The sequence below is a fragment of the Maylandia zebra genome, linkage group LG23 (genome assembly GCF_041146795.1).
Source record: "Maylandia zebra isolate NMK-2024a linkage group LG23, Mzebra_GT3a, whole genome shotgun sequence".
Lineage (NCBI taxonomy): Eukaryota > Metazoa > Chordata > Actinopteri > Cichliformes > Cichlidae > Maylandia > Maylandia zebra.
In genome coordinates, this window is record NC_135188.1 from 6,482,847 (window position 1) to 6,506,349 (window position 23,503).

A 23,503-nucleotide genomic window follows, 5' to 3' on the forward strand; every position below is an offset into this window, starting at 1 on the left:
TTTGCATCTCTGCCCAGACCGAAGAAGCCATGAGAGCGGTGAGTGGAGTCCTTTAAACTCGTGGTTCAGCTGAAGATGTAGCAGCGAGGCACCGATGATCTCTTCTCGGTTCAGTTCAGGCCTTTCCCCTGTTAGTAAGTAGGAACGCTCCCAGCTGGGCCTGTGTCCATATATTCATGGCTGGGATGGAGAAGGCCACCAGCTCCACCTGAGAGCCACAGATGGTCACTTGGAACCAGACCTCCTGAAGTCAGCTTTCTTGGTGTTATCGGTGTCTAGGGCCACACCTGGGTGTCAGCTGCTCCATCTCTTTTCAGTGAGCTTACATCTGCGGTATCTTTGGAAAACTTTATGATGTCATTAGTACTGACAGTATCAGAGCAGTCACATGTGAGTGCAGACAATGAGGTGCTCGGCACACACCCTTGCGGTGAACCAGATTGTACCTGCTGACTGCCTGTCGTTTATCTGAACACAGTTCGGCTTTATTATTCAAGTCCATGCAGTGATTTCCACGCCAACGCATTCAATATGAACTTCCCCCTTTAAGAAGCTCCAGGGGAAATACAGTTTCAGGAAGTAAACTGGTGCCCATAAAAGACATTTTATTGGTTTTCTCAGATCAACTTTAAACTTCAGATCAATTTTTTTTTTTAAATTTTGACTTCCTGCACCCGAAAAAATTAAACCGAGATTAAGACGGTGACTAACATAATTGCGTAAAGCACACGCCCAAAGCAAACAGGGAGGTTTCACTTCCTGACAGACGCTGCCCCCGACGTGATGACGTTTTTCACCTGTACGTTGAACAGTTAACGCCACGCCTCCTGCTTACACCTGTTTTCAGGAAGATTTGTTGGAGAAACTTTTAGAAGTAGCGTTACAGCCAAGGCGGGCAGGTGAGACCTTAACGAGGACTACTGTTTATTTGGACGAAAGCGGTCTGAGAGTGAAGGAAGAAGCCTTGAAGCTACGAAGAGCACGTTTACAGGTGAGTTAGCGTCGTTTCTGTCGGTGTTTACTTCCTCCTGCACAGGTAATCAAACCATCTCAGCTTAGCCTGTGGAGTGAAAGGTGAAGCTGAAGGATCGTATGTGACATAACTCTGAATCAAAAAAGTTTTTTTTCTGTGGTTTTTCTCAGTTTAGGTGAAGTTAGTCGGATGTTTACAGGCCTGAAAGCTTTGTCGCTGCTTGACTGCAGTCCTCACAGGCCTGTGTGACAGCTGTGGTTTTCTTCTTAGTCATTTTGTGTGTTTTTGTTGGAGTTCCCCCACAGTTTAACGTGCTTGCCTTGATTTGTGTGCTTGTCTGTGTTGCTGTGATGCTGACTGTCAGCTGTAAACTCCACTTTCTTATTCCTCACCTTACTGGTTCGGCAACACACAAGTTTCTACCTGTCCGGAACAGGAGTTTCACACTAGTTTCGACTGCATTCCCAACCTGCTGCGTCCTCCTCTCCTCACTCTGCATATTTACACACTCATTGTTTGATTTGGGACTGACACAGTCGCTTAAGACTGCTGTTCTCGTAAGTTCCGTACTGCGCATGAGGTGCTTTTAAGCTTGTGGCCCGTCCTTTCTGGATTTTTAAAAGTTAATCTAGGTTTTAAGGTTTCTGTCATCGCAGCTGTAGCTTAGTTCAGTTCAAATAAAAGGAGGAAAGGGTTTAGTCTGCTGATTTTATTCCAGTAAAATAAATATATGTGTGGCGTCCATTTCCCAGAATGTGGACGTGTACACTTAAATATATTAACCCTCAAGTAATGTAGATTTTATCAGCTAAAATAGCAGAGTGTGCTCATTTATGACCACACTATTTTTGAACAGAGAAACACCCACAGGCATCTGACAACAATGGCCGCAACATCCCTGATGCAGCATTAAAAGAGCTGCATCAAGAAGGAAACGCACTGCGTATTCGTTTTTCCCATTGAGAAAGTGCTGGTACACTATCCCAGATATATCAGATATGTGGAGTTTCTTATAGTAAAGAAGTCTCAGTCTCTCCAGATGTGATGGTGTTTGCTGTAGTATTTTCACTGCTGTAGTGTTAACTTTTTGGCAGTCATCATTCAAACAGGGTTTCACTCTTCATCAAAGAGGTGCTCACTCCAAGGATGGCTGTAAATGTGTCTGGCTCCCAGCTCTTTGAAAAATACTGGGGTACTTTGTGGTACTGCTTGAGTTTATCAGGCGTTATCTATTACCCATTTTCTAAACTTGTGCACTTGTGTGTACAAGAAACATGACATTTCTTACAAACCAAAACTTTTTTCTTTCTTACGACAGAAAATAAAATGCAAATAAAAACTAAAGGTTGGATACCAGATAAGGTGTGTAACTTTAACAACAATTATTATTATTATTGTTATTATTATAAAGATATTACAATATCCAACAAAGAATCGAACTAGAGGTCATATATCTCAGTTTCTTGGTTTCTCTTCTCTGGCTGCCTATAAAATCTAGAATTTGAATTCAAAATCCTCCTTATTTAAAAAATAAAAGTACTGAATGATGAGAATATCGTAATAGTATCATAACCTCTCCAGTTTACTCTCACAATGCTGACTTGCTTGGCATTCCTAGAATTTCCAAAATTAGAATTGGAGGCGGAGCCTTTAGCTTTCAGGCAAGTCTCCAGTTTGGATTCGGGAGACGGATACCTTCTCTACTTTTGTAAATGTTGCTTTTTGAGAACCTTTATCATGAGCTGACCCTGAACCATGCCTTGGTCATGCTCCTTAGGCTACATTTCTTCTCCACTCACCTCTCACTTGCCCATGTGTTTATATGCAGCTACTGCATGTTGTTACCTTTGTCTTCTCTCCCATAGGCTGTTTGTCCTCGCCTCTCGTCTTCTCCTTTTTCCCTCCCCTTTCTCTCTCAGGAGTTTTCTTCATGTTAAAGATGAATTTTTCCTTCCCGCTGTGATCAAGTGCTTGCTTATATGTTGTTGTCTGATCTTTACCTCACAATATAAAGCATCTTGAAGTGACTGCTGTGACACTTTATAATAGAAACTTAATTGAACAGTCAGGTTTTGGTTTGCTTCTGGTTAAAACAAAACATAAAGTAGCATTTTATTTGTATATGTGTAATATATAAAGTGTGTTTTGTGTAAAAAGGGTTAAGATATCTAGCTCTGAAATATCTGGCATTTTTAACTTTTACAATGAGTTGGAATAACTTGCATCTTGCACTGCTGCCACTGATGTACACAGGTTTAATTTTTATATACATTTTCTTTTTATATTTCTTAGACATTTTTTATGTTAAGGTGAGAGAGAAACTGTCTTTCTCTTTGTCAGGATGACATGTACAAAAAAATCTGTGAGTCTTTGAATCTTGAATCTAATTGCTAGCAAATATCACTAAAATCAACATGTTTAAATCCTAATTATTTTTTTAAAGATGCCATATTATATAATTCCAGTTCTAAATGACTCTATATTTAAACACAGCTGGGGTCATAAGTGACGCTTCTCAGTCTCGACTTGAAGGTTAAAGAGAAAACGCCTCTTGTAGCATATCTCACTTAACGTGTGAAGTATTATGCAACATCCCATATTGTCATCTCCACCGCCGTCCAGCAGTGCAGAACTTTAGCAGTCGTGCATATAATTCCAGTGATTCCACCAGCATTGCTCACATTTCACATTTTTCCGTCTTTAACGGGAAAACTGAGGGAACTTCCTTTTTTTCTTCCCAATTTTGGCTTCCATGATAAAAATCAAGCAGCACAGGCCTCTTCTTCTCTCTCTTTTTCTAAACCGCTTATTCGCCTTGAGCTTGGTTCGAGGAAACTTGCTGAAGCACTACAATGGACGTGTTCGTTAAATAATCATGACCTCAATAGTTTTTGCTGTGATGGAGCAACCATCCACCATACACGTGTGACCATTTGCATCCTCATGCACAAGGGGCTGAGCATGTGTGGTATAACTCATGTTATGGCGCTGGGATAGCTGTAAAGTGTGTGTTTGCAGTACTACACACAAGACAACACAAGTAAGTCCACTGAGTGTGGAAGCCACAAAGCCCTGGCCTGTGTAATTACAGCCTCTTTGCTGATTGTGTAAACCTCTGGAGTATTTGTTCTGCAAAGCTCTATATTTTACACTAGGAGGCTTTGCTTTTCCACATTCCCCAACGAACTCGTGTACTGGAGCCTTCTTGCCTCCGTCGGTTGGTGTTTGTTAGTTTGTTTCGATGATGCACCGTTGAAGAATTTTAGTTATGAATTTTAGTTAGGCCTCTGCATTCATAGTGAAACTCAAGCACAACAAGGTGACCTGGAGTCGATAGTCAGTAGTTTGCATATTGAATAGCCAACAGGAGTGGCCTCTCTATGAAAGCAAAACAAATAGAATATCCTGCTGCCGTGCACACTGCAGTCCTCGGCGTGAATGAGTGAATATTCACCTACTATGAATGGTTTCACCTTTGCTACCTGTTTGTTTGTTTGTTTGTTTGTTTTTAGCAACTGTAGAAGTCTGTTTATTAAGATCAATTAATAATTCACACCTGGTGCTCTCGCTGACCTCATGCCGGCTATTCCACCTGGCTGAACCCAAGTTGGCATCTAACATCTGTTTTGTTTCTCAAGTTTTATAATACAGACACTGATCTGTGGATGAGGGATTTAGGAAGTAATAAGCTGTTGGATAGTGTTTTCTAGTAGCTTCACCTCCTCTTTGTCCCCCTTCCTCCTCAATGATTTGGGTACATGTCACACTGAACACTAAAAAAAAAAAAGGGGGAAAAAAGGCTACAACACGCCCATGCTGTGGGGCATATGTAAATGTTAACCATGGAACAGAGATAACATCAGGCTCTCTGTTGCCATTTCCTGATCCCGAGAAACAGCCTGTGTAGGCACATCAGGACACTTACACGAAGCTGGAAGATCCATAGTGCTGCAAACACCCCGTCAATTATTAACAGGCCAGTGCTCTCATTCCTCCAATGTAACCATGGCACCGAGCAGACAGAAACTCAGCCGGTAGCCTGGGATCTGCTCCTGCCTTGTGGGGAAGTAAGACGCGCACATACCGCTGACAGCGGGAGCAAGTGGACCTGTTTGACTTTATGAGCCTGTCACGAAGGAAACTATTGGGCAGACGGATCTATGGAGCGATCTTCACATGACTTCTCCATTGGAAGCAAAGGGATGACAGTTGCTACTTTTATTTATTTTTAATTTTTAACTTTTGTTTTTCTTAGTTTTCTTTTTATGGCAAATTAATGTTTGTCGTGAAGAGGCTTGCAGACCTGCATCAGTGACCATGTGTGACTGAGACACAGACACAGGATTATTAACAGATTTGCAGACAGCTGGAGATCTTTGGTGTCTGTGAATGAGTGGGTCAGCACTGTTATCATTATGAAGTTGACCGAGCGACTCAAACGGCTGAAGCACTTGGGCTCTGTGCCTCCGGAGCCTCCGCCACTGCTGGTGGTGCCCGTAAGTGAATGGATAGTAGTTATTTTATTTGTAGTTCCTTTTTCTATTACAGTAACCAAGCAGCTTTACATTAACTTCAGCTTTAAGAGAACTTCACAGGTTACTTCCCCCCCACTCTTCCAGCGCTCTCTTAAATATCATGCTCAATTTGAACCCACAGAATTTTATTTTTATTTCTTTATTCATGTTGAACAGTTAGTTGAAAGGTTTTGTTTTACAGTTAAAGAAAGTTTAAATCGGCAGAATTTCTTCATGTCTTGTTCATCAAATGTGTCAAAGTTGTGGAAAATGTATTCTTTATTGAACACACTGACTCAGTGACAGTTCAACTTGGCAAAAAGTACGTGAGTGACTTGTAAAACCTTTGTTTATCTACGTGTGCTCCATAGCAGGCTTTTTCCACAGTTCGGTGTAAGAAGGAATTAATTTTCACATCAAAGAATCTGGGATATATTTATAGAATGGGCCTCGTTAGGTGATCTCAGTAAGGTCAAAGATTCTGAACATTAAAGCATCGTTTCTCTTCTATTTTTAATCCCTCTGTCACTGATTTCCTTGTGACACAGTTTTGTTTTGTTTTTTTGCTCCTTCACCGAGCCCACACCCGAAGGTATAAAAAGAAGGCCTGAACCCTGAGGCTCCTTCTGTTATGCTTCACAGTTTGGAGGGAAAAAAAGCTGCTCTTTATTAGGGCTTTTCTTGTAGTGGACAAACTGAAGATTGGTTCTGATGTGCTTTTATCGTTGCGCTCTCTTTCGCCTCTTTCAGAAGTACGCGCCATGCTCTTGGTATGATCTTCTCAGGAAGCGTACTCCTAAGGGACCTCCTTAAATTTCTTCCTGTTTTATTGTGGACGGATTAACATGGAGACGGTTAGAAATGTAGATAGCCACCATCATATCATACGAATCTATGATTCTTCCCATACAACCCTGTGAAAGTTGCTGTGATAGAGCCATAACTGACAGAACAGACTTGTCATGTCATTGTTTATTTTTATTTATGAGGACGAGCCCTTTTTGTAACACACATTTACAATTTTGTGTCTTAATTGGAACGTCTGACCACAAGTAGCTTTTAGAGACATATTTTCCCCCTTTAACTGTTTGTATTTAGACCTTTTCTTATAATTAGTTTAAACCTCTTAAGCTCTTTTGATATTGAAACTAAGCCTAAACCTTACAGTAGTATTAATATATTTTAGTCTCAGTCGTTCACCAGCGTCTAAAATAATTATTTTGTGAAAAGAGAATGGGAAGATTGTTTGTTCATGGATCCAGAGATATGACGTGTTGAAGGAGGCATGTCTAAAAGTTTGCATAAAATATGCAGAGATTTGAATTGCAAAATTCTACTGAAACAAGGTTTTTCCCACATAGAGGAATTACTTTTTTTACTGCCCCGAGAAGTGGTTTGTGAAAACAAACAAACACTTTCTTAGTTTCAGTCTAATTTATTTAACCATAATTGATATTTTAGATGAAATAATAGACTGATTTCAATTACTGTATGTGCAATAACATTAACAGTCATGTGAACACACCCTTAAAAACTCCCGACCAATCAGTGACTGTCTGTTATTTAGAGCTAAATGATATTTTTCTGCTTTGAAATGAAAAAACTTTGAGCTTTCTAGTTCTTAGCCTGAATGTTCAAAGCTATGCAAAAACGCAAGGGAGTGATTACCCTACCTGACATATTTAAGGTGCTTCCCAGTTCTGGTGGGTTTAAAAGGGCAGATCCACCTTAAAAGCCATGTTTATTTAAGGACACTAGAGAATGACTCTTAGAGTGGGCAAAGACTCAAAGGGGAGGAGCGCTTTCCAGGTGAGGTCTTTCAGTCTCTCTGCCTGGTGTGAGAGAAACACCCCAGCTGGTCATATTACAACCAATTTCAGCACGAGGATCTAGTTTCAGCCACCATCCATGCAGAGCTCACTGGCGGGCGAAGTAACCTGAGATTACTGGATCTGTGATTGTTTTTCTGTTGCCGGCTCCATATGGGATATAAAGAGCTGGCTGTTTGCTGAGCGCTGGAGGCAGCAGGTGTTTTGTTCAGGGTAGAAATCCCAGTAGGAAATGGAAGTCAGGTTCAAAGATCACATGGTAAGTGCAGATGAAAATAAACGAAGCATTTATGGACTTAGTTATGCTTCCCTTTAGTGTGAAAAAAGCATAACTATTAAAGATTTACAGAAATGTAAGGACACAAGTCATTAGTGATGTGCATCAGCTCCCTTAGATTAATGTTGTTTGAAGCTGGAAAAATGATGACCTGAAGATGGAGGAGTGTCCTAAAGGAGTGCAGCTGCAGGCTTGGCAGTCTTGGATCAGGCGTTTATTAGCAGATAACAAATCACTGTCGGCTGTCGTTTGTTTTTGTAAATAATCAATTTTCTTTTGGAATATGGACGATGCTCATATTTACATCTCATCTCACTCTGATCTATAACGATGCGATCTTTATCTGCAGTTTCACATGCATCTCATTGCTCCGACATCGTGACCTACATCCAAAGTTAAATTTTAACTGGTTGTAAAGTCAGTGAGCTGTAAATGAGCTCTGAGAGCGTAGACCTTCCCGGCAGCTCAGTGTCCTTCTACATTGAGTTGTTTTGTATACTTTGTTGCTGATGTGATTTCCATAAAGGCATATACTCCAACTACTCATCAAGCCTATTCACCGACTCCTCAAAAAAGTTGCTTTGTTTGAAAACTGGCACACTTAAGTGACCTTTCTGTGTCGCTTGCAGCTTTGAATCTATAAATGCAACAAATCTACTGCTGATTTTAAAAAAAGAAAAAAAAAACGTAACTACTTCAGCTGCTGTTTCAGTCTACCTTATCATCAAATCAGAAAAAGTCATGACCAGCTTTTGTTTGAATACTAATGTCAGTACTTGTATTTTGTTTTTTTTTAACCTTCTCCAGTTTATGATTAACCAAGTCAAACAAGAGGCCTGCTGTTCCCAGGTTAGACATTGTACACCTGCGAGTTTAAGGTTTTCCTGGTGATCATTTGTGAGATTTTATTCTTGTAGTTGTTTTTTTTGTGTAACCTAATTTGAAAAACTAAACAGTCAGAGTCAGCAAATTGAGGTTGTATAATTAGGTTATGTGTTTGGGTGTGACTGGACGTTGGGTGCTCGGCTGATGTTGCTGTACTTTAAGCACTAATGGGCCTTGTACTTGTTGTGTGCCCTGTTCAGTGTTTAAACAAACTCCAAGTCTAAGCAACACTACACCACTGTGTGTCTGACTTGAGTATCAGGCTTTACTCGTTCTGGCTGTAGCTTAGCAAGCGTCTTCCTCGGTGTATGAAATATAGTCCATGGCCAGGCTGCAGTGTTGGCTTGTTTTTAAAAAAAAAAAAAAAAAATGCAAATCACATTGGGCATGTTGCCATGTTCCTGTAAGTCAAAGGTCGTCTTTTTTTCACTGATATAAATCCCCCCCAGAAGAATCTAATAGTTCCTTGTCACCAGTTGCTCTACAGTTTCGTTCATCCCCAGGTACTCGGCCAAACAGCCATGTCTACTTGTTCCTTATCTCAGATGCCAGGATGGAAAGCTCTTATTTGAAACAATAAGCTAAATATTGTAACTTGATAATGTCAGCATGGACTGTGTTAAAGGATCCCATTGCATTTTGCTCGATTCTTATATATATATATTAAAATTTTTCCAGTTGTTGGTTGTAGTCTGTGGCGTAAAGGTGGTTAAAAACATGCACACACATACCAGGTAGCCCCTCCTCCATACTGGTCAGGCAGGATTGCGACAGGTGAGAGCATGTTGAGATCAGGTTCACGTATTGGCACATTCTGTCTTCCACTCAGGCTCAGCTGTCCTCTCTGTAAGGACCTGGACTATATGTTGATTATGAGTTAATTAATCATGATTTATTATTGTCAATTGCTATAAAAAAAGATTATTTTTCTTATTGTATTTTTCCCCCCCAGAAACCAGGCATGGAGGAGATAACAATATGGGAGCAACATACAATAACACTAAACAAAGTAAGTGATTTTTTTTTTTTTTTGTTTGTTTGTTGTTGTTGTTGTTGTTTTTTAATTGAATAATTGAGATGTATATGTGAGGTGTTATGGTGAAACTGCTAGCGTGTTTTACTTTTCCAGTTGTTTAATCAACATGAAATAATGAGTAGGCTAAATTAAGTTTAACATGGAGATTCTAGTGTGTGGCTAAACAAATACACATGTGGAAAGTGTGTTTCGTTGTGGTTTCTGAGGGACTGTGTTCAAGTCCTCTTAGTTTCACAGCACAGGCTCCGTCAGGAATTCAGTGACACACCCTGCTGCACCCCACGGCACCAGCCAGCTCTTCGCTGTCCTGCCTCATTGTTGGCGACACTGGAATGTGTTCTTTCCTCCTCCTATCTCTCTACTGTATCTCCCACTCATGCTCATCCACCCACCTACTTCCCTGCACTCTTTACTGTCCATCATTTTCTCTCGGTCTCATTTTTTTTTTTTTTTTTTTTGTTCTTTCTAAATGGCAGGATTCCAAACTAGGATTTGGTTTTGCAATATCAGGAGGCAGGGACAAGCCGCAGCCCGATGGGGACACGTCAATTCTGGTGTCAGATGTGCTGCCAAATGGACCAGCCATGGGACGACTGTTGTAAGTTGGAGGCCTTTTGCTTTTAATGTGTGTAGAGACCTCTTTAAGATTTGACTGTTGAATGAACACCTGGCTGCCTGTGTATACTTGTACTTCTGCAGCACCAAAGACCAAATTGTCATGGTCAATGGCGAACCTATGGACAACGTCCATTCTAACTACACCATTCAGACCCTGAAGTCTTGCGGCAAGACTGCAAACATAGTAAGTGTGCACCGAGCCTTTAATTAATTTGTGCCAAGTGGCTTCCAATCTTGGGTTTCTTTCTGATGGGCGTCTTCTGCATCTTTCCCAGACAGTGAAACGTCCTCGTAAGATCCAGATCCCAGCAACCTCATCCACCAGACCCACTCGGGCAGCCTCGCACTCAAACTTGCTGGATGCGGACCCTCCGAGACGGCAACGACGCCACTCTGATGGGAGTGACAACATGGACTCCAGCCGCTACCGTGACGATGACCGCTATCGTGCTGATGACCGTTATCGCACCAACGACCGTTACACACGCCGAAGCCCCACGCCCGAACGCAACGGGCTTGCAAACGCGGCGCCGTTGATTTCATCAGGGTACAAGAGGCTGCCGCTCAAAAATGTTTCAGAAAAACCCATCAGAACTACTTTGATTAAAAAGAAAACCACAGATGGTAAGATTTCAGGAATGAGAGCGAAGGGAAACCTTTTTTGTTTGTGAAGAAGCGAAGCTTTTTAGACAAAAATAATCTGCTCAGCTCATCTTTTTTAAAGTGCTTATTTCAGTATTTCTGGCTTTATTTTTCTGCAGAGTATGGACTGAAACTGGGCAGTCAGATCTTTATCAAGCACATGACAGAAACTGGCCTAGCTGCAAGGGAAGGCACCCTGCAGGAGGGCGACCTCATTCTCAAGGTAATATTTCACTTGTCTTGGAGTATTTTTAAGCTACAACTATTCTACAGGACTGGAAGATTTCATTATTAATCTTCAGTTTGTCTTAATCAAATTTGTATCTGTGAGCAGATCAATGGCATGACAACAGAGAACCTATCCCTGCTGGAGACCAAGCACCTGGTGGAGAAGAGTAGAGGCAAACTGACCATGACGGTCCTCAGGGATGACCGTAGATTCCTGGTCAGCATCCCAGAGGTGGAGGACAGCCCCCAGAACAGCGATTATGAACGTCGCAAAGACAGCAGCTCAGAGCTGGATGGTAAGGGAATCAAACACAGGGGAAAAGGTGGAGAAATCAAAACGGTGAAGCAGCTTCTACTTATTTCATGGGTGAAATCAAAGTGCTGTAAAGTCAGTCTAATCCTGTAATGTTCCTCATGTTTGCTACAGTCAAATCCCTTTAAATGTAGAACTTTTTTGGGCTACAGGCTCAGATTAATTAATTCAATCTTGCAAACACCCCCTGTATAACTTGAAAAGTTAATACATTTTCTGTTTCTGTCTCCCATCAGAAATTTCAGACATTGATGAGGACGTTCCAGCCCACAGGACACGTCCAAGCGCCAAGGAGAGGCGGACACGCAGGTACAGACTTTACCCTGTCACCCCGCCTAGTAAAAATTAAGTCCACCGATGTAATGCACAAAAAACGTAAATCCTTTATTGGATTTGATCTAAAAGCACTGAAGAAATCTTTTATTTCTCACACAGAACAAAAGCTGAACCTCCACTGCCAAAGTCTCGGGATCAATCGCCTGTGCGCTCCACCTTATCCCGGCCACCTGTAAAAGCCTATGCTCCTCGCCGAGGTCAGTCCTGCAGAGAATTACTTTATTTTATTTTACTTATTGCACAAAGATGCTTGTACTCAAACCAGCACTGATTTGCTGGTTTTCTTGGAAAAAAAATATTTACATGTCCTATAATTAGTTTTCTAACTGTTGATTATTGTTTATTCAGCTCCGTCTGAATCTGAGTCCGACCACAGTGCATCTCCTCCTCCTCCTCCAGTCAGGAGAGAGAGGGACAGGGACAGCCTGGACCAAAACAACAAATACAAGTCAGTTCACACGGATGATATCATTAAAATGACCTAGGTTTATTTTATTAAAGTGTATATATACATATGTTACTACATATTAAATGCAGTTAAAACTGTATGAGACATTATTTTTGCTTTTACTCTTTGAGCAGATCTCTGTCAGGAGTCTCCACCCTCCCCAACCCCAAATCCTCTCCTGTTGCTCACAACTGGACTGCACCCGTCTCCGCCTCCTCCACTTCCTCACGCCCTCGCAGGCCGGTGTCGGAGTCCGACTCTGACCCTGAAGGTTCCCCACCCCCACGCAGAGATGGCCCTCGTCTGGACAGTAGATACAAGTACGGACATTTCTTTATCCAGTTCCAGGAATAAACAACAAAAGCACCAAGATCACTTGCACAGAAATATTCAAAAACAGAAGCCATAATTTGCACCAGCATCATCAGTTATTTTGGTAAACAATTATTCATTCATGCCCCCAACCCTTTCTTGTCTCTGCAGAGTTCTGCCTGATCGTTACGCAGGCCGGGTATCTTCCCCCATCGTTGTTCGCCAAGATCCACCAAGGAGGGTCAACTCACCTGTGAGAGGCCCGCCTCCAGGTCTGCACAAAAACACGCAAACAATCCAGTCTCCTTGTGATGTACACGTCCCGGACTTTGTCTCACACCTCCTTGGAAATATTTACTAAGGCCAGAGCAGAATATGAAAGATGCACATGAAAACATAAGATGGCTTGTAAGTGAATGAATGTAGAAGAGATAAAGTAAGTAAGAGTAAAAGAGAATTAATCCAGCAGTGCACGTATGAATGCATGTAACACTGCAGAGGCTGAGGGATGATTCTTGCAATACACTTAAAATATAGAAGGAAATGATGGCTAAAAAATAATATTCATGTAAATATTTTTGAAAGCATTATTTATAAGTGAGTAGATCAAAGCATAAAGGTGGAAAACATTATGTATAACTCTTCATTCAATCGTCTCATTGAGATCAAAACATTTTCCAAGAAAGGAGAGACGACAGATGCAATAATCATGAATAATGTTGGGTAATAAAGAAACTGTAGTATCTGAAAACAGTTGTTATTCCATACATGAGCATTAAAGATACTGGATTTTGAATTGTGGAGATTTGAGGCATCTCGGGAACGTAAACACACAATGGAAATGCTGCAGATTAATCAGAAGTAAATATGTTGTTTACTGTTTATATTAATAAAATTAATCTATAAACGCTTTTCTTTCTCCTCAGATTCTGACTCCGAGTCGGATGGCTTCTCTGAGCCTCCTCAGAGGCGTAGCACCACATACAGTCAGGACTCTCTCAGCAGATACAGGTACACATGAATCCCCCACACCTACCTGAAACCCAACAAGATCTCACGGACCGGAAACTGAGCAGACTCTGTGGCTCTCTGGTTGTTAAACTTAGTTAATCATACATATTTTTATTTTTAATGTTAAACTACCTAACCTTTGCTCTTTGAGTTGTTTAAATTTGATTTTCATTTTGTGCTTTGTCTCATTTTGAAATTTCTTTTTATTTTGTCTGATTTTCTGTTTTTGACTGTGTACAGAATCTGTGCTTTAATTTTGTTGACCAATAAAATAAAACTGAACATGTCCTCTCCTATATGTGGCTGAAGTGTTGATTAAATATAGGACACTCGTTGCAGCAACAATCATATCGTAGAATAATTCCCTAAGACTCAAATCAAAGTCTTTCAAAGTTTTGCGTAGTGTGCATGTGTTATACAGCATGTTTGAATCTCACAGTGAGCATCACAATCAAGTAGCTAATAGCTAAACTTAATAGGGTGGTTAATTTCAATCAGTCACAAAGCAGTTTACCGCCAAAGAGAGAGCTTCCCTCAAACAGAATAAGGTGAATATTCAATATTTTAGTCTCATCCTCTCATCAATAATCGTCTATTAGCCGCTGGTCCCCCTCGCCAAACGTAACTGAGATTTGTTGTCTTCCTCCTCCCTCACTCCCACCTCCCTCTCTTCTCTTCCAGGGTCCTGCCAGAAGTTTCCCTGCAGCCAGAGGTGGAACCACCAAAATGGAGCACTGCCAGCAATCCACCACAGAAAGGTGTGTGTGTGTTTTGTAGTGAGCAGTGGGAGTTCATATTTGGTGCCTGGAATCTAAAAGGACGCATGAGTCATCTAACAAATAATAAAACTTTCCATAAAGACAGTCTTGACTTATTGATCTCCACAGCGAATTCGGACTCTGAATCAGAGGCCAGTTATGCGCCAGTCCCCAAGAGGGAATCCACCGGCAGTAAAAACTCAGCAGCCAGAAATAGATACAGGTGAGAGACGCCTTCCACTTTGACTGTCTCATCAAACGCATTGAGTCGTGCTTCATGCTTCAACACCTATTATATTTTTTTTTTTTTTTTTTTTTTTTTTTTAATATCCACCTTCTTTTGATTATAATGGAACTTAATGCATTTTGCCCCGTTTTGCTCAACATGGCAAAAGATACACTTGAAAAACTTCCCAGAAATCATCATCTGGTTACTCACAAAAAAGGAAAAAGAAGATCAGATCAGTTTCATATAGGAACTGATTTTTCTCTAAGGGAGCTACACCCACTGTAGCTGGGTGGCTGTAGCTCAGGTGGTAGAGCAGGTCATCTACTGATCGGAAGGTTGGTGGTTCGATTCCCGGCTTCCCCTAGTCTGCATGCCAAATATCCTTGGGCAAGATACTAACCCGAAATTGCTCTCCGATGCATTCATCGGAGTATGAATGTGTGTGAATGTCAGTTGTGCTTGTGCGAATGGGTGAATGCACAAGTTGTGTAAAGCGCTTTGAGTGCTCAGAAGAGTGGAAAAGCGCTATATAAGAACCAGTCCATTTACCATTTACCATTTACTGACCACATCACTGTGTCAGAAGGAAGCACACATGATGAGGGGATCGTGCTTTAATGTCACATTAATGTCACTTCCTTTGGTACCTACAGCTTCCCTTGTTGTTCAGAAGGAAAATGGTTCCTACATGAAACCACTCAGTTTAATAAACTGCTTCTAAAAATAAACACTGCAGCCGACTCTTTCCAAATTAATATTATTTTATTTTGTTTGTCAGTTTTGTTTATTTACTATCCTAATATAAAACCTCACACATGTCTGAGTATGAACTCCTACGTGATCAGGAATTTAAGCAACCAAACTCGACACACAGGTATGTCTTAGGCCCCTGAAGCTTATCTGTACCAGATATTTCTTGATGTTGCTAAGCAACCACATATCAACAGAAACATTGTTAGCATTGATGCACCTCTGACACCTTTGTGAAACCACAACATTTTAATATAATATTTATATTCACAAAAGTTGAATATGATGATTAACGCCGCTATATTGCGCAAAAGTTTTGAGCTTTCTATTTGTATTTTTTTTTTTTTTTTTTTTTTTTTTTTTTAAGCAGTCTTGAGCACTTCTCTAGTCTTTCTGAAGAGTTTTCAGTCCAGTCCTTGTACCTGTCCATTTTCAGAGGAAGGTTTTGATTTGTTAAGCCACTTAACACTGACCTATGAAGCATCCAGAACTAGTGCAATGCAAAGAACCAATTTTCAATCATATTTTAACTTTTTTTTTTTTTTTTTTTTTTTTTGCCTTATTTACTGTATTTCCATGTATGTTTGCACATTTCAGTAAATTACCTCAAGCATTTTCCATTTTCCAAGAAAAATGTCATGAAATAAGAGTTGATACGAGACTTTTGCACAGTACTTGTTTTATTTATTGCACTTTTAGCACAGGCTAGAAATAATTTAAAGCTGCAACTGTAGAAAGAGAAAGTGAAAATATGAGAAATGCAAGTTACAGCTTCACTGTGAACTGTGGGAAATCACACTGAGAGGATGTCCGACAGGTTTTTATGCTTACCACAAACACAACTGTTGCCTGATAGTAACGTGCTTTGTGCACACGGGGGCTCATTACATGACTTCCTGCAGTGATTGCATCACATAATATTCAAACTGCCGACTTAGAAAACCATATCGAAATCTCGTGTGGTTTTCTAACTAACATGCACTAACTTGACCGTCAATTTATGGCTTTTGCATTTCTCATTGTATGTTTAGGGAACATTTAACAAGATGATGGCTGAAATTTAATTCAGTTTTCCCCTATTCTTCTCTCAGAGTGCCTACTTCAGTGCCTGTAAAGCAGGAGCCTCCTCATCGAGCCCCATCGCCCGCTAGACCGCCTCCAGATGGTCAGCTGATTACTTTTTTGCTTCATCTTCAACCTCTCTTTCTCTCTGTTTTAGATAAAAGCATTAGAGCACCACAACCAAAGAAAATCCTCACAAACTGAAGTCTCCCTGCTTAAAGTTTTCATTTTTTTTAAAACCAGATTCCTCTGAGTCAGATGAGCTTTCACATCTTAGGAGGTCTGGCAGCTCTGAGCGGGGGAACAGTCAGCGCAGGTACATCAGGAATTAATTCATTAAAATCAGATTAAAATATGGCAGCCCGAAATGTGTTTTCTCTTAAATAACCAATATTACTGATTTCTGTTTTCTCCACCTCAAAGTGCTCCTCGTGCTGCAAATGGAAACGGCACCATCAGGTCTGGGATTTCAGTCAAGAACAACCCGCCCATCTACTGTAAGGCTCAGGATGTGTAGCATGATTATCATAAATAAGTTTTCAATCTGTGGGTTGAAATAAACAAACCTTTTTTGGGCATCAAGATATTTTTGTGCTTTTCTTCTATTTTATTTTTTTGACATCTTATGAGTTGACATCTTTTAGGCGTCTAACAATATCTGCATTTCTTCCAGCCAAACCTGAAGAAGAGCCCCTCTATTCCCTGCCTCCAGATTCATACCCATCATCTATTCCAGGGTGAGTGCCGCATTTGCTTAAAGCGTTGCCCCGTGTCTTAGCGTCATAGCAACAGTAATCTGATTCCTTCGGTTTCCCCTTTAGGTACAGCTCAGATGTGAAGACAGTGTCATTTATAAAGGAGAGCAGTTTGGGTCTTAGACTCGTGGGAGGCAACGACGTTGGGATCTTTGTAGGTGGAGTCCAGCCACACAGCCCTGCGTATGAACACGGGATGAAGGAGGGAGACCAGATCATGCAGGTGACCTTTGTTTGCACACCTTATATGGACGTGGTTATGGCGGCATAGATTAACAGCGTCTTGTCCAGTTTAGAAAAACTCTTTAGCTTAAATGAGATGTTTATGCTCATTTGCATTTCTTTATTAGTTTTTTTTTTTTTTTTTTTTTTTTGACTGTTGTTGTTGTATTAGTAGTATCCATGTCATATGTACCGAGTAAAAATGACCACTGTCCAAAAACCTTATGCTCCTAGCTGTACATTTACATTGTTATTTGACACCTGTCCATTTTTAAAAAAAAATATTTTAAATATGACAGAAAAAGACCAGAGTCCAAGTTCATCCCTGTTCTTCTTCTTTTTTTCAGGTTAATAAAGTTGATTTTGGCCATTTCACACGAGAAGAAGCTGCCAACTTCCTCCTTGAGCTCAGGACAGGAGAACGGGTGGAAATCTCCACGCAGCATAAGATGGACAGTAAGTGAAGAGCAAAACCTTAATATGACACCGAGATTACTTCTGTTGAGTTGTGTCACAAGTCACAAAATCTTATTTCGTCTATCTTCAGTTTACAAAAAGATCCTCAAGTCCAACCTGGGAGACAACTTCTACATCCGCACACATTTTGACCATGACCCCGATAACCCCATTGGTCTGGGCTTCACCAGAGGAGAGGTGTTCAGAGTGGTGGACACAATGCATCGTGGAAAGATAGGCAGCTGGTTGGCTATCCGCATGGGGAATGACCTGCACGAGATGGACAAGGGCACTATCCCAAATCAGATCAAGTAAGGAGAAAGGAGACGATAAGCAGATGAAGATCTCTTTGCTTCCACGAGGACTGTTTCAGTTTTTGCATCTGCCATCTTTTCCTGCAGGGCAGAGAAGATGGCTAACATCGAGAAGGCACAGCGGGCGACCGGAGAGAGGCAGGCAACCGGACCGAGAGCCGAATTCTGGAAACTACGGGGGCTCAGAGGGAATAAGAAGAACGAGAAGAACATGCGACGGAGTCGCGAAGACCTGCTGCAGCTCACCATTCAGGGCAAATTCCCAGCTTATGAGAGAGTCCTGCTCAGAGAAGGTTGGCATTTATTTATTTTTTAATCATACCCTCACAGAGATACTTTGTTTCATGCATAAAGGTCCAGGTTTAACAACGTTTACTGGTTTTTCTCCAGCTAATTTCAAGCGGCCCATTGTTATTCTGGGACCTCTTAATGACATTGCCATGGAGAAGCTGGCACGAGAGATGCCTGATGATTATGAAGTGGCAGGTTGGTTTGTTTTGGGCTGTTTTGATACCCCTTTTTTATTCTTGAGTATTATTTCCCTCCTTTTTCACTTATTCTCCTCATCTTCTATTTTATTTAAAATATTTTGGGTGTGTTGTTATATTTCTACAGAGATGGTTCCTCGCAGTGGAAGTGCAGATGGCGGCTCCACAGTTATTAAATTGGACACTGTGAGGAGAATAGCAGAGAAGGTGAGCAGTAACATTAAAGTTATGTTTACAGTCCTGTTTTCTGTGTCTGTTTGGTATTTCCTCTTTGATTTTTTTTTTTTTTTTTTTTCCTCTCTCTTCCCAGGATAAGCACCCTCTGCTGGATATCACTCCCACTGCAGTGGAAAGGCTCAACTACATCCAGTACCACCCGATGGTTTTGTTCTTAGACCCTCACAACCGCAAGGATGTCAAGACCATGAGGCAGAGGTACAGCCCCAAATCCAGCAAGAGCTCCAGACGCCTTTACTCACAGGCCATCAAAATGAGAAAACACTGCAGCCACCTTTTCTCGGGTAATTTTAACACTTAAAGCTTTTTCCAGTACATCTATGAGGAAATAAATTTTTCTCTGTCTGCTGGTACAAGTTTAAAATGTTTACTTCTTTTGATTTATTTTTTTGTTTTTCCCCCTTCAGCTCGAGTGGACCTGGATCCCAGTTCCCACTCTTGGTATGAAAGTCTAAAGAATAAGATTCGCCACGAGCAGACCAAACCCGTCTGGGTGTCTGAAGTCACGGTACAACACACAGCTTCTCTTCACACACACATCTGTACACTAAAGCGATTATGAGATATTATTTTATATACAGATCGATGTGGTGTTTTGTTTTTTGTTCTTAATTTATTGCTTTAGTTCTTATAACAATCTAATGAGCGCACCGACTCTCATGATGTAGTTTTACATCTTTCTGTTTATTAATCCAAGTGCTGTGTGGCTCAAATGATCCATAAACCTGATTATTAGTTAATTGACACGAATATTAAGCCACAAGAAAAAGAGTAGTTTGAACTACAGTTCGTTATTGACCAAAAACTGAGCCAACGTGAAATTCTAGAAATCTGCAAAAAGAAAAACAAAAATTGCACCTGTAGTTAAAAACAAAGCTTATGATGATGAGTTTGTGATGCTGGTGTGATTGAACCAGCTTTAAAAATTCTCAGCTACATAAACAAATATAGAGCAACACAAATGAAGCATAGCACTCTGCGTGGTCCCAAAAATTGTAAATAAAAGATGGACAGGCCATCTTTGCTGGGGTACACTAGCTGTAAAAAGACATGCAGTTCTATGGAAGTCTGTGAGAAAATGACCCTCTGGCTTCTCTGATTGCCAACCTGTGTAAACGCTTTCCTGATGAGTTTATGGTCTAGAGTTTTACGTCTTTTTCTGAAGTTCACTTCTTACTTTATGGTTTCGTTAGTCAAAAATGAGAATAAAGCAGATTATGGTATCATATGAGCGTGCAGCACCCACAGTTTCTCCCCTCTCTTTAATACAGAGTTGCACATAGTGGTGATATATTTTACAAAGCAAACTGTTTTAATATTTTTTCCATTGATTATGTATTGTACAGTTAGTTAAACACTAATAACTAAAGCTGTTTGATTTCTCTGTCTGCACAGTTGGAGAGTGGTGGAGAACAAGATTTGGATGCTTTGGACCAGAACCAGACTGACTACCTCAGTGCTGCTAGTGACCTGGAGGACACCGATGGAGAGGGCTTCACAGACGACGCCTACACTGACAACGAGGAACTCGAGGAGGCTTACCCTGGTCAGAATACAGCCAAGGTCCCAGGGGGCTCCAGGGTAGCTGGAGCTGCTTTAGCTCGATCATCCGAGCCAGCGTTTGAACACCACAGCCCCTCTATAGAACCCGAGGAAAGCGATGACGCGTACGGAGTCAGAGAAATCCCGCCAATAATGCACGTACCTGAACCCAGGTCACCTCGTCATGCGAATTACAGCCCGCCGCAGAGCGATGCCGAGGAGGAAGATCCCTCTCATCGCAGTTTTACAGACTCAGATTTCAGCGCTCTTGATGTAGCTTCACACGCCGCTCCGTCTGAAGGACCGCCAGATTTTAGAGCCCCCGACCCCACAAGCCAGTACTCAGTGGACGAGCCTTCATACACAGAGGAGGAGCCGGAGAGCTTCCAACACGCCAGCCTGTCTGCTATCGAAGACAGATTAGAGCAGGTTTGTGCCCTCATTAAAACAGTTACTGGATACCAGTTCTTTTTTTCTTTTTTTTTTATCCTTTTACTTAAAACCAGATGTGTTTCAGTCCTTCACTTAACAACAAACAGTTTTGATAACAAAAGATGAATTCAATTTTTGAAACAGTAAAACAAAATGAAGTATTACTTCTAGCTTTTACTCGAGTTTAACTTGAATTTAAAATGAGGGGCATTTAAGGACGTCGACTAAGACTAAACAGATTTAGTTTAAAAAAACAACAACAAACAAACATCATCCAGAGTGCCAATGTTTTATTTTGTTTTGGATTTTTTGTTCCTAAGAATGTGTCTTGGGATTTATTAAACTGTGCAATGTATATTAATACATCTGAGTAATACAGTATTCAGACAAGTTCAGAGGATAAAAGGAAATAATAATAATACAGGCCTGGTCAGATGCTGTGGTGAATGGTGAATTTCCAGAGCTGAGCATTTGTTTCCTTTAAACAATCTGTAATCGATTACAAAATTCCCTCAGGTTTTCTTAATTGAAGGTGTTGCATCCTTTAAAAAACCCCAAAAAACGCAAGGTTCATTGGTTTTCTTGTTTGTCTACTTCTCGTTTAAAAGAACGTGACTATATTTAGTTGACACAAACGACTCAAAGTTCTGGAGGTGTTTTCAAGGAGAAAGTTATGAAAATTTGTAGTCTGTTTTATTTCCAACTTTTTAAATGCAAAGCTCCTAAATTAAATTCACATTAACCTTTTTAATAAATTTTTCTTCCCCCCCCCCCCTCATTTTTGGAACCTTATCATAAATTCTTCCTGGCTATGGAGGCGGTGCCGAATTAGCACACATATAACAACCTCATTTTAAATTCAGTATAAAGATTATAGTAAGTGTGGTTTCTGTTTTTCAAGAGGTTTACAGCCTGTTTATCATCATGAATACAGAGACTAGGACAAATCCTCAGTGTATTAACTGGTTCGGAAAGGCTTATGTGGATTTTAAAATCCATCTCTTAAAATAGTCTCTTAAGACTAAATAATTGTGAGAAGTCACTGTTTTATATCCTCTGTTACAGGCTCGCTCGGGAGAGGAAGAGCCCAGAGATGAGCAAAAGAAAGCCCCACAATTCATCGTGTAAGTCTTCTTGAGCCGTCTGCGGGTTTATGGGGTTCATGGAGTAACGCCAGACTGAGGCTGTGCGCTGATTTTTGACCCATCCGTTCTTCTCCCGTACAGGCTCGCACATCACCACCAAGCAGTCCAGTTCAGACGCACACAGATCCAGGGCAGCGACAGCTCTGAGGATGAATTTGACGATGCGGACGATATGGAATGGGGTCCCGCAACTGAGCTTTAGATGCCGAGAGGACTGATGCGGCTTTTCCTTGTGATCTACAAAGGACGTGGAAATGATTTCATTCCCACACTGAACTCTGTTATCTTGGATGGTATTGTCATAGTGTTTTTAAATTCATGTAAAGGGAGCCTCGTTCAGGTGTCACTGTAGCCTTTAATGACAACTGCAAGTTTTAAAGTCACCAAAAATCCTCTCAGAAGAATGTTGAGATCAAAGTGCCTGATTTGTTGTTGTTGTTTTTTCAGTGTTTTTTGTATTTATAAAAAACAAAACTCTGTGAAACGAATCAATTTCAAATATATGTTTTGTAAGAAATCATATGAAATATGCATCATTTTAGGAATAGCAAGGACATTTATACTTTAGATTTTTCTACATTAAACTGTTTGTTCTTCTGATTTTAAAATGGGTTTGTTTGATGATGCAGGACAACGAAAAAACATACTTGATCAGCTTCATTTTACCAAGCTGTCACTAAAATCACTCATATTAACATAAGTGAAACTGTGAATATTACATGTGTTACTATGGACATTCACTGGATAGTAAAAGTAAAAGATTGGCACACTATTTAAGTTACCACTGACTGTCAGAGGCGTCAAAGGACCCGGATTCACTTTGTTGTTGCTTTTTTTTTTTTTTTTTTTTTAAATATATAATAAATTTTAAAAAAATCTATTTGGTAATATTAGCATCTAAAAATTAAAACTGAGATATTTTCTCCCAAACTTCAATCTTTGGCATTCCTTTTTTAGTAACCTTTAATATAGTGGTGTTTACTGTAAACGAAGGATTGTACCAGGAAGTGCATCCAGCACAAAACATGCAGAGCTACCCGCTGGTTTGACTTCTTAAATAAATAAAGGTTCTGTGGTTAGGGGTCCATATTGTTATTGAAACGGTTTTAATTGCCTTTAATGTACAAACACATGAATGTGCTGTGATATTTGTGTCACTCATCGGTGATTAGTATTAATATGCTTGTACAAGAGGTGGACATGCAGATTCACACATCTGCAAAAAGTAACTGTGGAAGCAAAAGGAATGTCAATTAAACAGAACAAATACAAAAATAATTTGAATTTTCTAGATAGTTATTGTTGACACGGTTTCATTTTTCCCCTTTTTGAAATTCCCAGAAAGTAAATTTAGATTAGTTTAGCGGGATCCTCTTCTTAAAATGCGGGAGTCTGAATTAATCTTGTTTTTGTATGACTTTAACTTCATATAGTGGATCTCAAACCGCGTCGACTCAACTCTATTGAAATAAAACATGAACTGATACAGATTCGGTACTTGCTGTGATCAAATGCTATGAATTGATGTTACTTGGGATCTATTTTGCTTCCATACAATTCATTTAACATTATTATCAGATGTAGTTTAATAATTTCTCCGCTTTCCTTCTGATAATGAAAAAATTAAACAAACCTCGGTCTAAAGCGGTTTCGGGGCGCATGTACACCTCGGGGTTTTAATTCTGTGGCCC

The 23,503-nt window shown here is 40.4% G+C and overlaps 1 protein-coding gene across 4 annotated transcripts; it reads left to right on the forward strand.

Annotated features, from left to right (window-relative positions):
• Positions 1-831: 831 nt before the first annotated feature.
• On the forward strand, positions 832-22,748 carry tjp3 (tight junction protein 3). Of its 4 annotated transcripts, none has more exons than XM_012920178.5 (30): positions 832-991; positions 9,431-9,487; positions 9,991-10,112; positions 10,214-10,316; positions 10,408-10,756; positions 10,894-10,997; positions 11,109-11,298; positions 11,552-11,624; positions 11,751-11,848; positions 12,000-12,099; positions 12,234-12,419; positions 12,583-12,683; positions 13,338-13,422; positions 14,104-14,180; positions 14,310-14,403; positions 16,251-16,324; positions 16,465-16,537; positions 16,645-16,718; positions 16,895-16,958; positions 17,043-17,199; positions 17,546-17,654; positions 17,746-17,965; positions 18,056-18,261; positions 18,359-18,454; positions 18,584-18,663; positions 18,767-18,977; positions 19,101-19,201; positions 20,089-20,664; positions 21,733-21,791; positions 21,894-22,748. In XM_012920178.5, the coding sequence occupies exons 2-30, from the start codon at positions 9,440-9,442 to the stop codon at positions 22,012-22,014; spliced, it is 3,951 nt and encodes a 1,316-aa protein (XP_012775632.3). In that variant the 5' UTR covers positions 832-991; positions 9,431-9,439; the 3' UTR covers positions 22,015-22,748. The 4 variants fall into 4 exon arrangements, with proteins under 4 accessions (XP_012775632.3, XP_012775629.3, XP_012775630.3 ...); XM_012920175.5 differs by lacking the exon at positions 832-991 and adding an exon at positions 5,307-5,469; XM_012920176.5 differs by lacking the exon at positions 832-991 and adding an exon at positions 7,368-7,575.
• Positions 22,749-23,503: the final 755 nt, after the last annotated feature.

Coding starts and splice junctions, on each gene's coding strand:
- tjp3 (XM_012920175.5), top strand. CDS start 5,389: ATGAAGTTGACCGAGCGACTCAAACGGCTGAAGCACTTGGGCTCTGTG. Junction 14,181..14,309: donor CAGCAATCCACCACAGAAAG/GTGTGTGTGTGT, acceptor TGATCTCCACAG/CGAATTCGGACTCTGAATCA. Junction 17,966..18,055: donor ACTATCCCAAATCAGATCAA/GTAAGGAGAAAG, acceptor CTTTTCCTGCAG/GGCAGAGAAGATGGCTAACA.